Source organism: Anomaloglossus baeobatrachus, chromosome 5 (assembly GCF_048569485.1).
Source record: "Anomaloglossus baeobatrachus isolate aAnoBae1 chromosome 5, aAnoBae1.hap1, whole genome shotgun sequence".
Lineage (NCBI taxonomy): Eukaryota > Metazoa > Chordata > Amphibia > Anura > Aromobatidae > Anomaloglossus > Anomaloglossus baeobatrachus.
The window spans coordinates 447,030,058-447,047,272 of record NC_134357.1 but is presented as its reverse complement, the minus strand read 5'-3'; the positions used below and the strand labels follow the sequence as shown (position 1 = coordinate 447,047,272).

General features: G+C 43.1%; 1 protein-coding gene across 1 annotated transcript in view; it reads right to left on the bottom strand.

The window, feature by feature from the left end:
• The window catches only part of SAMD10 (sterile alpha motif domain containing 10), a 41,911-nt gene extending 24,907 nt beyond the window's left edge, over nucleotides 1-17,004 (bottom strand). The window contains exons 1-2 of the mRNA XM_075350468.1: nucleotides 16,750-17,004; nucleotides 7,789-7,970 (exon numbers count right to left, since the gene is read on the bottom strand). Of these exons, the coding sequence (XP_075206583.1) occupies nucleotides 7,789-7,970; nucleotides 16,750-16,834 (267 nt within the window). The 5' untranslated portion in view covers nucleotides 16,835-17,004. The remainder of the gene's footprint in view (nucleotides 1-7,788; nucleotides 7,971-16,749) is intronic.
• Nucleotides 17,005-17,215: the final 211 nt, after the last annotated feature.

The following is a 17,215-nucleotide window of genomic DNA, read 5'->3' as shown; positions in this document are numbered from 1 at the left end:
TATATCTATCACCCGCACTACACATACATCATATGGACAAAAGTATTGGGACATCATTGAATTCAGGTTTTTTGTTCAGTCTCATTGCTACAGCTGGATAATAACATTTGTGAATGGATGGCTCAATCTAGAAAACTCACTGAATTTTCGCATGATATCGTAATAGGAGCCACCATTGTAACTGTTATGGTCACTGAGGAGTGATGAGCATCCGAGACTGGACCCACTGGGCCATACTCTGGACTTCCCTGGAGGAGCTAACCCCTATACAGGGACTGTCAGGTGCAGCCCTAGGGGGCCTAAATGCACGACTGCCAGGACCAGTGGTATTGGCTTGTACGGACAGGGATCACCGATGAGGCAACAGGACGTGGTATCCTGGATGTGGTAGCATGGAGGTGGTGACTTAACCGTGGCAGCGCGGAGGTGATAACTCAGACATGGCAGCATGGAGGTGATGGTAGTAGCAGGCTCTAGGAAGAGACGCAGAATAGCTGGTGCTAAGACATGGGAAGTGGGACTAGACACAGTAACGGGTATCGGAGCTGAGAACCAGCAATGCACTACGGATAGGCAATATTGCTCAGGCACCTCCCATAATGTGAGAGTACTTTAAAGACCCTCAGGGTGATTGCTGACCTCAGAGGTCAGTTCCGGGTAATAGGATGCCAGCCCCTTAAGAAAGGGGCGTGGACGTGCGCACACTCTATGGCCACTCCCAGAAGGCCTGCACGCGGTCTGGTAATAGGAGAAGGCTGCGGCAGACCCCGGGGTAGGAATAGGTCGCATCCGCTGGTGGGGTGAGGAGAATGGCTCCCTCAGCGAGGCATGACAGCGGGGTCGTGTGGGGATGCCGCACCAGGTCTGGGCGTTACAGTAACAAGCTAGTTCATGACATTTCTTTACTCCCTTAAATATTCTACCATCATCTGTCAAAAAGTAAAAGGAACCTGAGCACCTCGGCCACAAAAGTGGGGTCACCAAGTGTTGAGGAGCAGCTGGCTCCATAACTGCAGAGTGCAGACCTCCTCTGGTTTCCATTGAGCTCCTCTGGCTGAATACAAGCCTTACACCACCAAGCACAATGCTAAGTGCCTGATGGAGTGGTAAAACCACCAATACTGGACAGTGTTGTGTGACGTTACAGATCACACTTCTCTATCTAGCATCTGATGGATGAGTCTTGGTTTGATGAATGCCAGGAGAACGTCCCCTGCCTGATTGCATTGTGCCAACTGTAAAATTTGGTAGTGGAGGGCTAATGTTATAAGGTTGTTTTTCAGGGATCACATTGGGCTTCTAAAGGTCCTTTACACCTGCTGACATGGGGAACTATGCGAATACGGATCAGATACTTGTTTGCTGATAGCGGTTGTTTTATAACCTGTTACATAGACAGATCAGGCCCCTCAGATGTGCACTGCATGATCTATAATTGAATGTTCTCTACACACAGGCCACCATTGTTCTCTGCAGCTCAGGTCCTGATTACGAGAACGATGATCCTTTGAGCAAAACAAAAGATCATTTCAGCCGACTAATGAGCAGTTTTCTTGTTTGGAGGGTGACTGCAGCCGTTTAGACAGTACATTTCTTGTGAAACAAGCTGTTCGGGATCACTTGTTCATGATAATCGTACAGTGAAAATGCATCTTTATTCCCAATCTCAATGCTTCATTATATTAAGACGTTTTCTACAATTGTTGCTTTCAACTTTTTGGGAACAATTTGGGAAAGGCACTTTTCTGTTCCCCATGACTGTGCCCCAATGCACAACGCAAGGTTCAAAAAGACATGGGTGGGTAGTATGGTGAGGAGGAACTGGACCTTCCTCACAAACCCTTGGCCCCAACCCCATTCAATACCTTTGGAATAAACTAGAATGGAGATTGTGAGCCCAGACTTCTCTCCAACATCAGTATCTGCCTCACTAAGGGTACTTTCACACCTCCGGTTTTTCTTCTGCGGCACAATCCGGCACTTTGCAGGAAAATCGCAACCGGTTTTTTTTGCTGCCGGTTGCGATTTTCCTGCATAGACTTTAATTAGTGCCGCATTGTGCCGCATGGCCTTGCGTTCCATCCGGTTTTTGCCGCATGCGGCAGATTTAGCCGATGCGGCGGCCGGATGGAACGTTGCCTGGCACGTTTTTTCGTGCGGCAAAAAAAAACGCATCGCGCCGCATTCGGCCGATGCGGCGCATCTCTCAATGCATGCCTATGGCGGCCGGATGCGGCGCGATGCGGCAAATACCGCATCCGGCCGCCGCATGCGGTTTTTGCCACTGCGCATGCTCGGTAGCATGCCGCAAGCGGCAAAAACCGGACGGGCCGCATGGGAAAAACTTATGCAAAGGATGCGGTGTTTTCACCGCATCCGTTGCATAGCTTGCACAGCCGGATTGAGCCGCAGGGCTCAAGCCGGATGTGTGAAAGTAGCCTAATGTTCTTCTGGATGATGGGCAAAAATTGTCACAGACACCTCCAAAATCTTGTGGAAAGACTTCCCAGAAGAGCGGAAGTCATTACAGCTGCAAGGGGTCCAACTCTATATTAATAGCTATGGATGCAGAATAGGAGGCCATAAATGATCCTCTATGTGTAATGTGGAGGAGTCCTATAATTTTCTCCATGTAGTATAAAGTACATCACAAAAGTGAGTACACCCTTCACATTTTGTAATTATTTTATATCTTTTTCATGAGACAACCACGAAGATATGACACTTTGATACAATGTAAAGTAGTCAGTGTACAGCTTGTATAACAGTGTAAATTTGGTGCCCTCTAAATAACTCAACGCACAGCCATTAATGTCTAAACTTCTGGCAATAAAAGTGAGTACACCCCTAAGTGAAGATGTCCAAATTGTGACTCATGTGACTCATTAATGTTACAAGGTCTCAGGTGTGAATGGGGAGCAGTTGTGTTACATTTGGTGTTATCGCTCACACACTCTCTCATACTGGTCATTGAAAGTTCAACATGGCTCCTCACGGCAAAGAATTCTTTGAGGATCTGAAAAAAAGAATTGTTGTTCCACATAAAGATGGCCTTAGATATAAAAAGATTGCCAACATCCTGAAACTGAGCTACTGTACAATGGCCAAGATCATACATCGGTTTAACAAGACAGGTTCCACTCTGAACAGGCCTTGCTATGGTCGACCAAAGACGGTGAGTGCATGTGTTCAGCGTCATATCCAGAGGTTGGCTTTTCAAAACAGAAATTTGAATGCTGCCAGCATTACTGGAGAGGTTAAAGGTGTGGGTTTGGGGGTCATCCTGTCAGTACTCAGACTATATGCCACACGATGCATCAAATTGTTCTGCATGGCTCTTGTCCCAGAAGGAAGCCTCTTCTAAAGATGATGCACAAGAAAGACCGCAAATAGTTTTCTGAAGACAAGCATACTAAGGACATGAATTATTGCAACCATATTCTGTGGTCTGATGAGACCAAGATAAACTTATTTGGCTCAGATGGTGTCAAGCGTGTGTGGTGGCAACTAGGTGAGACAAACAAAGACAAGTGTGTCCTGCCTACAGTCAAGCAAGGTGGTGGGAGTGTCATGGTTTGGTGATGTGGTGAACTACAACTCATTAACGGAACCATGAATGCACTACAAAATGTACTATAACATACTGAAGCAGAGCATGATCCCCTCCCTTCAGAAACTGGGCTGCAGGGCAGTATTCCAACATGATAATGTCACGGACAGACTTGGGGAGGGTCTGGTGTGCAGGCGAGACACGCAACTAACAGGGGTTACACCACAACAAAAAGGGGTACACCGGGGACTCTTAAATAACAGAGGGCCCTGGTGCTAGGGCAAGGGATGATGGGACACCTCCTACACCCACATACAGCTACATCCTGCAATCCTAGACAATCCCTATACAGGTTCCTCACCTGTCGCTGAGTAGGATACCTGAAGCTCTGAGAGACCGTGCAGTAAATCTGACTCTACTTGTACGTGATAACTTTGGCCTGTAACAGTATTCTTCCCGGTTTAGTAACCTTCTGTACGTTGGGTACACTTAGGGGTTGCGAAATAACGTACTTTTTCCCTCTACAGCATCCTTCATGTTAATAATGTGCACTGTATACTATATGGGGGCACTGTCCTCCATGATTCCTCAGTTGTCCCTTTCTCCTCAGTACAGGACAGCAATGTCCAGCATTATACATATGGCTGACTGGCTTTGACCGTAGATATGCCGCACTGCGCCTCCCTCATTTCATGCATCACGATACCTGGACGTTAGTAAAATACCTTAGCACAGGGGTAATATCTGTGTGACAGCACAGCGGATAATAATTACAGCTCCCAATTATCCTCCTTGTCCAAGGAGGTCACACATGAGCTGTCCAGCGGAGCCCCCTCCTCCTGACTGCGGTGCACCATAGACTCTTAAGAAGGCACCCTCATTACCAATAATCTCATATAGCATCCGTCTTTTGCTCCTAATATTAAGTTTACAAGGCTTTCAACTTTCTTTTTTCCAAGATAATAGAAATCTTTCAGTGCCTCTGGTTGCAGGGAATAGAATTTTCTTGTGTCCACCCTTATCTAATATTTCCCATTTGGCTATGTTTATCAATCCTCTGTAAGCCATATATATATCAGCAGCACAATTCTTTCTCCAGTCCCGAGAGTATGTTACAATGTATCAGCGCTGGTAACCTCTATGTGCCTGGAGCCCCCCCAGACTGTTTAGTTTATTGGGCATTGTCCACAGTTGTGGCCAAAGGTTTTGAGATTGACACAATATTTGGTAGTCACAAAGTTTCTGCTTCACTTTTTATAATGGTAAGGCTGCTTTCACACTACGTTTTTTTAACATGCGTCATGAACTTTTTTTGCTGTAAAAGCGGATCCTGCTTTTACAGTAAAAAAACGCATGCAAACGCATGTGTTATTTTGCAGGATCCTGTCACTTTAAGTTTATGGGCGGGCATTGGAGTCACGTGATCGGGAGTCAGTGGAACTGAACGTGACAGACTGGGAGCCGGCATCTGACAGCTGCCAAGGCTCGTAACCAAGGTAAACATCGGGTAACTTGCTTGGATACCCGATATTTACCTTGGTTACGAGCATCCGCAGCTGCTAGGAGCCAGGCTGCCTGCTCTCTGCACACGTAACCAACGTAAACATCACGTAACTAAGAGAAGTGCTTTGCTTGGTTACCCGATATTTACCTTGGTTACGAGTGTCCGCAGCTCTCAGGCGGGGGGAGAGAGAGGAGAGGGAGAGGGAGAGAGGGAGTGGGAGAGAGACAGAGAGGGGGAGGGGGAGAGAGACAGAGAGGGAGGGGGAGAGAGGGAGGGGGAGAGAGACAGAGAGGGAGAGGGAGAGAGGGAGGGAGAGAGAGACAGAGAGGGGGAGGGGGAGAGAGACAGAGAGGGAGGGGGCGAGAGAGACTGATCACCCGAGGCTGGTTTCTGGGCATGCTCAGTAGAGCAAGCAGGATCCAGTCTATCAGCATGCCAGCGTTCACATGTGTTTGCATGCAGTATAGTCAGGATCCAGCAATTTGCAGTATTTGGACGCAGCTCAAAAACGCTACAAGTAGCATTTTTGAAAAATGTTAAAAAACTGCAAGTCGCTGGATCCTCACTATAACGTACGCAAACACATGTGACCGCATGTTGACGCGAGTCCATTGCAAATGCATTGAAATGAAAACGCATTTGCACTGGATCCGTTTTTGCGTTAAAAAGGGCGGCACGGTGGCTCAGTGGTTAGCACTGTAGTCTTGCAGCACTGAGGTCCTGGGTTCAATTCCCACCAAGGACACCATCTGCAAGGAGTTTGTATGTTCTCCCTGTGTTTGCGTGGGTTTCCTCCGGGTTCTCTGGTTTCCTCCCACACTCCAAAGACATACAGATAGGGACTCTAGATTGTGAGCCCCAATGGGGACAGTGTTCCCAATGTATGTAAAGCGCTATGGAATTAATAGCGCTATATAAATGAATAAATTATTATTATTATTTAAAAAAACGTTCAGGACGCATGTTAAAAAATCGTAGTGTGAAAGCAGCCTAATTTGCATTGACTTCAGATTGTTGTGAAGAATGAATTGCAAAAAATTGCAAAGTCATTCCTTTCCATGAAAATTAACTTAATCACAAAACTCAATTTATACTGAATTTTAACCCTGCCAAAAAAAATTGACCAACTTACGTCATCTGATGTAATGTTCTTGTTAGCTCAGAAGAAAGTGTTAATGAGGACAAGGCAGCTGAAATAATTCAATCACCATGGCAGAGTGATTAGAGATTAAAAGAGGTCAGTGCTTAAAATCATTGTTTCCTTTTCCAAACAAAGGTTACCTCCAAGGAAACTTGTCTAGTCATAATTGCTGTGCATCAAAAGGGATTTACAGGTAAGGACATTGCTGCTCGCACGATTGATCCTATATCAACCATTTATTGGCTTAATCAAGAACTTCACAGTTCAATTGCTGTGGAAAGAGCTTTAGTGCACCAAGAAAATCCAGAAAATGCCAGTAGTGTCTCATAAAGAATATTCAGCTACATTATCGGATGAAGACCAGTGCAGAGCTTGCTCAGGAATGGAAGCAGGCAGGTATCAACGTATTTTCACGCATACTGAGGTGAAGGCTATTGGAGGCTGGTTTGGTGTCAATATGAGCAGCAAAGAGACCACCTCTACCCAAGAAAAACATGAATATTGTATTAATTAATATTAATATACAATATTAATATACATTATAATAATATAATAATGTTAATATACAATATTAATGTACAACGATTGGACTGTAAAGGATATGACAAATTATTTTCCCTGATGAAGCCCCCTTCAGCCTGTTTGGGACATCTTGAAGAATAGTTGTCTAAGCAAAAAAATGTGAGCGCTACCTTGAGTCCTGTGTCTGCCAACAGTAAAGCTCATGTGTTGCGGCTTTTCCTCCATGGAAATGGCTCACTCATAATTTTGCCTAAGAACATGGACATGAATAAAGAATGGGAGCTAAACGTCTCACAACTATCCAGGAGCAATTTGGTGACAAACAACATGGAGACCATATCACAGGGCAAAAGTCATACCTAATTGACTTGGTGAACAAAACCTTGACATTTTGGGTCCATGACCAGGAGACGCCCCAGATCTCAATCCCATTGAGAACCTGTGGTCAGTCCTCAGAAAGCAGAAGAACGAACACAAACACAGAAATTGGGCTAAACTCCAAGCACTGATTAGAAGAATGGGTCATCAGTCATAGTTTGGCCCAGAAGCTGATACCTTACAGTTGAGTCTTTACATAAACTTGATGTATTTGTCAATTAAAGTGTAAAAAGTTCTGAAATGCTGATAATTGGAATCATAAAAACATCTAAAGAGAAGATCTAAAGACAATGAAGCGGCAAATGTAGTGAAAACCAAAATTTGTTTTAGTCTCAAAACCTTTGGCCACAGCTGTAGACCAGATACAATTGGAACAAACATTCAGCTGGAGGAATATAAAGTGTGTACAGGTTTTCAGGCTTAGACTGTGTAAACTAAGCGTTCTCAGATACTGAAAACAGAGATCTTGGAAAGAGTACGGAATGTAAAGTAAGCATATAAGAAAGTTTAAGCTTCATTTCTTGCAATGCACTAAGCATAGACATTTCTATACAGACACTGAACCAGAAGGGGGCAGCAGAGAGATATGAGTTAACGCAGCCGTTGACCGCAGCTCTGGAGGTGAATGGAGTAGAAGACATGATGCACATAAATAATACATAACTAGAGCAAAGAGAAATAATATGTGATTACCTGTGACACTTCTGTGCCAGGCTGTTTAAGCAGTTTGATGGTCCTGCTTCCAGCCGATCGGTGCCCCCGACCATCGTGCCATGTCAGGCTGTTGCCAATCTCTCGGCGAAAACGATGGTTCAGGTTCTCAGCGGAGACCGTGTGTTCCAGGAGATTTCTACAAAACCTGAAGTGAGCGGTAGCTGTCAAAATGAAAACATACAGGTCACGAGTGGGCAATGACCATTGATCTATGTTGCATCAGAACCTATGGGTACAAAGCGGACTACCCAAGGCTGGCATCGGTGGGAAATGGATGTTTATGACTTATAAAATGGACATACAAAGAAGAAAAGTGCAAGGCAGCGATCAAAACCGGCCTGCCACGTTGGTACTGACTAATGCTCGCCAATCCAGACAAACTTGGCACCTTTTTGACCTTCCAATCTCCTCTCCCATTTGGTAACATTGCACTGGCAATGGAGAAAGGAGTCCTTCACAGGGGTAGGCACTAACGATAACAGGGACCTTTTTTCTCCAGGGACTCCATTTGTGCCATCTGGTGGTACGTATGCCCTCGCCTAACTATATATCCCCTGTTCTCCAACTGTGCCAACTAGGGCTAATGTTGGTGGCGCTCATAAGACATCACATCCATGAGGTCACATGACTACATCGTTCTGGGCAGAACACGGCTGCAAATGTGAAATAATGAATATGCTGTATAAGTATTTATTTTTTATGTTAACCCTATAAACACTAGTTTACTACCATGCAATATGTGACTGGATCCACAGTTTGCAGCTATACATATCCCTGGCATGGTGGAGAGGGGGGGACAAGGTCGCTGACAAACAGAGGATCACCTGACCCATTATCTGCAGCACGCGAGGATGTGACGAGAATACTGGGGAAGCGGACTGATTATAGGGAACCGTACAGCCGAAGAGAACAAAGCTGCTCTTCTCCATACTTTTATTTTCTCGGTGCCATTTTCACAGCAACGCCTCAGGCATGAAATCGAGTTAAAGGGGGAGGAGGCGAGGGCGTAAAAGGCAAAAAAGATGCAAATCCAATTACCATACTCATGGACTTTAAAGGTCTAAACCCCTGGTCAAAAATGAACATCCGGCTGTTAGATTAACCTCATTCATCAATATGCACAAAAGTATGTGAACCCCTTGTTATAGTCCATTCAGTAATGTCAGTCACGCTTACAGCAAGCAAGAGGACAACGTAGAGTGTAATCTCCATAGAAAACCACTTGCTGCAGACGGGGAGTCTTGAAGGCACCTCTAATAGGATAGCACTAGTGATGAGCGACCACCACCACGCTCGGTACTCGTAACTAGTGATGAGCGACCACTACCACGCTCGGTACTCGTAACTAGTGATGAGCGACCACCACCACGCTCGGTACTCGTAACTAGTGATGAGCGACCACTACCACGCTCGGTACTCGTAACTAGTGATGAGCGACCACTACCACGCTCGGTACTCGTAACTAGTGATGAGCGGGCACTACCATGCTCGGTACTCGTAACTAGTGATGACCGGGCACTACCATGCTCGGTACTCGTAACTGGTGATGAGCAGGCACTACCATGCTCAGGTGCTTTGCACTCGTAACAAGTAATGAGCGGGCACTACCATGCTCGGTACTCGTAACTAGTGACAAGCGGGCACTACCATGCTCGGGTGCTCGACACTCGTAACTATTGATGAGCGAGCAGTACCATGCTTGAGTGCTCGACACGTGTAACTAGTAATGAGTGTGCACTACCATGCTCGAGTGTTTGGCACTCATAACTAGTAATAAGCGGGCACTACCATGCTCGGCACTCGTAACTAGTGAGGAGTGAGCACTACCATGCTTGGATGCTCGGTACTCATAATTAGTGATGAGTGGACGATACCATGCTCGGGTGATCGCCACTCGTAACTAGTGATGAGTGAGCACTACCATGTTCGGCACTCGTAACTAGTGATGAGTGAGCACTACCATGCTTGTGTACTCAGTAATCGTAACTAGTGATGAGCAGGCACTACCATACTCGGCACTCATAACTAGTAGTGCTCACTCATCACAAGTTACAAGTACCAAGCATCAGAGGATGGTACTGCTCGCTCATCACTAGTTACGAGTACAGAGCACCTGAGCATAGTAGTTCTCACTCATCACTAGATGCCAGTACTGAGCACCTGAGCATGGTAGTGCTCGCTCATCACTAGTTATGAGTATTGAGCACGCAAGTACGGTAGTGCTCGCTCATCCCTAGTTATGAGTACTGAGCACCCAAGCATGGTAGTGCTTGCTCATCACTAGATGCCAGTACTGAGCACCTGAGCATAGTAGTGCCCGCTCATCACTAGTTACAAGTATCAAGCACCTGAGCATGGTAGTGCTTGCTCATCACTAGTTACAAGTATCAAGCACCTGAGCATGGTAGTGCTCGCTCATCACTAGTTACGAGTATCGAGCACCCGAGCATGGTAGTGCTCGCCCGTCACTAGTTACGAGTATCGAGCACCCGAGCATGGTAGTGCTCATTCATCACTAGATGCCAGTACTGAGCACCTGAGCAAAGTAGTGCCCGCTCATCACTAGTTACAAGTATCAAGCACCTGAGCATGGTAGTGCTTGCTCATCACTAGTTACAAGTATCGAGCACCTGAGCATGGTAGTGCTCGCCCGTCACTAGTTACGAGTATCGAGCACCCGAGCATGGTAGTGCTCATTCATCGCTAGATGCTACCTCTCCTATAGGTAAAAGGTGCACGAGTTATCTGTTCTTGGTTATGGCACTGACCACCCTGGTCTAAATTCAATTTTGAGGCATCATCAACAAAAACACTTATTAGCAGCATCTTCATGAATTAGGGTTTCCATCATAATCAGTCTATGGACATCTTCGACATGGGAAAAATGTTTTTTATGTTGTTTTTTTTTTACAAATGTTAATGGTAACCTTCAGTTTGCAATCTTCATTCCCTCGTACATGTCAGACTCATGATATGTAGTTTGCATCTCTATCCTAGTTTCAGATTGTTCTGCCGTGGAAGTGTTTCTCCCAGTAATATAGGTTGGATCTGAGGTGTGTGTATGTCTGGGCTACAAATAGTCCAAAGCGCATAGGAAACCTTTTATAGTTAATGTTTGTCCACTGTAAATTATTTTAATGGACTGAAAAAAAGGCTCTAATTTTTTTAAACATATTTTTCAATGAGGACCTGCTGGATATACAATGACGAGCGAAAGGGTAACAATGTTTTGAACTTTTGACTTTCAGGCTCCATATATCACCCTCCACTACAGCTTTGAGCATGAGACTACCTTAATCTTATAGACAATCATCTTGGCTATCTCATACATACATTTGCCTTATAACTATTTAGCATATGATTAGTTATGCAGACTCCTATCATGTCACTGCATTGTTACTGTTTTGCTCCTGGTGGTGGAAAAATCTTTTTCTTCCTGTATACTACAAATTACAGCCTGTTCTCACATTCCCTAATAGCTCAGTGTGTTATCAGGTTGATTCCCAAGTGAAAAGTCTCTGGTTCAAATTGAGGAGCAGCCATGAAGATTTCCCAAGAAAAGGGAAATAGCATCATCCAGGTCATCAATAGCAGTCTTTTGCCCAAGAAAATTGCCAAACTACATCATATGAGAGCCATGACAGTAGGAAGAATATACAAAGTGATATACACATGTAGTGTCCACACTCATATACACCTTTACATCATATTATACACTGCCCATATGAATGTAATGAATGTATTATCCGTCCCTATAAATACACCTGTATAATATACTGATTATTGTTCCCTGCACACATGTACAATCCTATATCATACTCTGCTTTATTCCCAATGCAGATATCCACTTACACTATATACACATGTATTCTACACACCTGACCTGTATATTGTATTATATACACATACTCCTGGTACACCGGTATATGACACCGTGCACTGCCATATGTACTTACTCTATTCACACCTTTCCTATACTCACTTTTACTTTATTTCATTCACCGTTATGTAGACATGTAGACACATGTATTACTCACACCTACCCTATGTACACCCATACATATTATATACTGCCCTATACACATGTATTACTTACACCTACCCTATATACACCCATACATATTATATACTGCCCTATACACATGTATTACTTACACCTACCCTATATACACCCATACATATTTTATACTGCCCTATACACGTGTATTACTCACACCTACCCTATATACACCCATACATATTATATACTGCCCTATACACATGTATTACTCACATCTACCCTATATACACCCATACATATTATATACTGCCCTATACACATATATTACTTACACCTACCCTATATACACCTATACATATTATATACTGCCCTATACACATGTATTACTTACACCTACCCTATATACACCCATACATATTATATACTGCCCTATACACATGTACTATCCACACCTACCCTATATACACCCATACATATTATATACTGCCCTATACACATGTATTACTTACACCTACCCTATATACACCCATACATAATATATACTGCCCTGTACACATGTACTAACCACACCTACCCTATATACAGCCATACATATTATATACTGCCCTATAAACATGAGTTACCCACACCTACCCCATATACACCCATACATATTATATACTGCCCTATACACATGTATTATTTACACCTACCCTATATACACCCATACATATTATATACTGCCCTATACACATGTATTACCCACACCTACCCCATATACACCCATACATATTATATACTGCCCTATACACATGTATTACCCACACCTACCCCATATACACCCATACATATTATATACTGCCCTATACACATGTACTATCCACACCTACCCCATATACAGCCATACATATTATATACTGCCCTATACACATGTATTACCCACACCTACCCTATATACACCCATACATATTATATACTGCCCTATACACATGTATTACTCACACCTACCCTTTATACACCCATACATATTATATACTTCCCTATACACATGTATTACCCACACCTACCCCATATACACCCATACATATTATATACTGCCCTATATAAATGTATTACCCACACCTACCCAATATAGATCCATACATATTATATACTGTCCTATACACATGTATTACCCACACCTACCCAATATACACCCATACATATTATATACTGCCCTATACACATGTACTATCCACACCTACCCTATATACACCCATACATATTATATACTGCCCTATACACATGCATTACTTACACCTACCCTATATACACCCATACATATTATATACTGCCCTATACACATGTATTACTTACACCTACCCTATATACACCCATACATATTATATACTGCCTTATACACATGTACTATCCACACCTACCCTATATACAGCCATACATATTATATACTGCCCTATAAACATGAGTTACCCACACCTACCCCATATACACCCATACATATTATATACTGCCCTATATACATGTATTACTTACACCTACCCTATATACACCCATACATATTATATACTGCCCTATACACATGTATTACTCACATCTACCCTATATACACCCATACATATTATATACTGCCCTATACACATGTATTACCCACACCTACCCCATATACACCCATACATATTATATACTGCCCTATACACATGTATTACCCACACCTACCCCATATACACCCATACATATTATATACTGCCCTATACACATGTACTATCCACACCTACCCCATATACAGCCATACATATTATATACTGCCCTATACACATGTATTACCCACACCTACCCTATATACACCCATACATATTATATACTGCCCTATACACATGTATTACTCACACCTACCCTTTATACACCCATACATATTATATACTTCCCTATACACATGTATTACCCACACCTACCCCATATACACCCATACATATTATATACTGCCCTATATAAATGTATTACCCACACCTACCCAATATAGATCCATACATATTATATACTGTCCTATACACATGTATTACCCACACCTACCCAATATACACCCATACATATTATATACTGCCCTATACACATGTACTATCCACACCTACCCTATATACACCCATACATATTATATACTGCCCTATACACATGTATTACTTACACCTACCCTATATACACCCATACATATTATATACTGCCTTATACACATGTACTATCCACACCTACCCTATATACAGCCATACATATTATATACTGCCCTATAAACATGAGTTACCCACACCTACCCCATATACACCCATACATATTATATACTGCCCTATATACATGTATTACTTACACCTACCCTATATACACCCATACATATTATATACTGCCCTATACACATGTATTACTCACATCTACCCTATATACACCCATACATATTATATACTGCCCTATACACATATATTACTTACACCTACCCCATATACACCCATACATATTATATACTGCCCTATAGACATGTATTACCCACACCTACCCCATATACATCCATACATATTATATACTGCCCTATACACATGTATTACCCACACCTACCCCATATACACCCATACATATTATATACTGCCCTATACACATGTATTACCCACTCCTACCCCATATACACCCATACATATTATATACTGCCCTATACACATGTACTATCCACACCTACCCCATATACAGCCATAGATATTATATACTGCCCTATACACATGTATTACCCACACCTACCCTATATACACCCATACATATTATATACTGCCCTATACACATGTATTACCCACACCTACCCAATATAGATCCATACATATTATATACTGCCCTATACACATGTATTACCCACACCTACCCAATATAGATCCATACATATTATATACTGCCCTATACACATGTATTACCCACACCTACCCCATATACACCTATACATATTATATACTGCCCTATACACATGTATTACCCACACCTACCCCATATACACCCATACATACTATATACTGTCCTATACACATGTATTACTCACACCTAGCCCATATACACCCATACATATTATATACTGCTCTATACACAAGTATTATCCACACCTACCCCATATACACCCATACATATTATATACTGCCCTATACACAAGTATTATTCACACCTACCCCATATACACCCATACATATTATATACTGCCCTATACACATGTACTATCCACACCTACCCCATATACACCCATACATATTATATACTGCCCTATACACATGTATTACCCACACCTACCCAATATAGATCCATACATATTATATACTGCCCTATACACATGTATTACCCACACCTACCCCATATACACCTATACATATTATATACTGCCCTATACACATGTATTACCCACACCTACCCCATATATACCCATACATATTATATACTGCTCTATATACATGTATTACCCACACCTACCCCATATACATCCATACATATTATATACTGCCCTATACACATGTATTACCCACACCTACCCCATATACACCCATACATACTATATACTGTCCTATACACATGTATTACTCACACCTAGCCCATATACACCCATACATATTATATACTGCTCTATACACAAGTATTATCCACACCTACCCCATATACACCCATACATATTATATACTGCCCTATACACAAGTATTATTCACACCTACCCCATATACACCCATACATATTATATACTGCCCTATACACATGTACTATCCACACCTACCCCATATACACCCATACATATTATATACTGCCCCTATACACATGTACTATCTTCACCTATCCCATATACACCCATACATATTATATACTCCCCTATACACATGTGTTATCTATACCTACCCCTTATACACCCATACTTGTTACATGACCCCTTATACAAATGTACTATCCTCACCAATCCCATATACTGCCCTATACACATGTACTATCCACACCTACCCCATATACACCCATACATATTATATACCGCCCTATACACATGTATTATTCACACCTACCAGATATACACCCATACATATTACTGCCCTATACACATGTGCCGTCCATACCTACCCCATATATACCCATACATACCGTTTTACATACTGCACTATACACATGCACCATCCATAACTACCCCATATACACCAAATACTGCCCTATACACATGTATTATCCACTTCTTCCCAATATACATCCATAAATATTATATACTACCCCTATACACATGTATCCACACCTACTTCATATACACCATATACTGCCCTATACACATCTACTATCCACACCTAACCCATGTAAACCATATTCTGCCCTAGCCACATGTACTATCCATAGCTACCCCATATACACCCATACATATTATATACTGCCCAATACACATGTACAACCCACACCTACCCCATATACACCCATACATATTATATTCTGCCCTAGCCACATGTACTATCCATAGCTACCCCATATACACCCATACATATTCTATACTGTCCTATACACATGTGCTATCTACACCTACCCTATATATACCCATACATATTACATGCTCCCTTATACAAATATACTATCCACACTAACCCCATATACTGCCCTATACACATGTACTATCCAAACCTACCCCATATACACCATGTACTGCCCTACAAACATGTACTATCCACACCTACCCCATATGCATCATATACTGTCCTATACACATGTACGATCCACTCCTTCCCGATATACACTATATACTGCCCTATACACATGTATTATCCACTTCTACCCTATATGCATCCATACATATTACTGTCCTATACGCATGTGTTCCCCATTATTCCATAGTCTCCATCACACACAGCTCGTACACCGGAGCAGATTCCCTGTCTTGTCCTCCATGCCGTCCGTGTACCGTCCTCTATCACAGCCACAGCTGCACTCACCGTCCATGCCGCCCCTCTCCGGGCTGTAGTCCCCTCTCCCCGCCGGCTCCCTCTCACCGATCCGAGCTCGAAGGTCAGTGAACATCGGGCGTCCGGGTCACAGACAGCCGGTGCTGGGGCTGCCTCCCTCCTCCGCCAGCAGACACAGGACCCAGGGAGGAGGAGGAAGGAGGAAGGATGGATGGAGGGTGGACACCGCCGGGTCACTAGCACCCAGCCAGCTGCTGCTTCTGCTACACAGATGTCCTGAGCTCACGAGATGCTCTGCAGCCTACAGAGGTGTCAGGTGCTTATGAGATGCTCTGCAGTGTATACTGGTGTCCTGTCCACATGAGATGCTCTGCAGTGTATACTGGTGTCCTGTCCACATATGATGTTCTGCAGTGTACACTAGTGCCCTTTCCACATGAGATGCTCTGCAGTGTACACTAGTGCCCTTTCCACATGAAATGCTCTGCAGTGTACA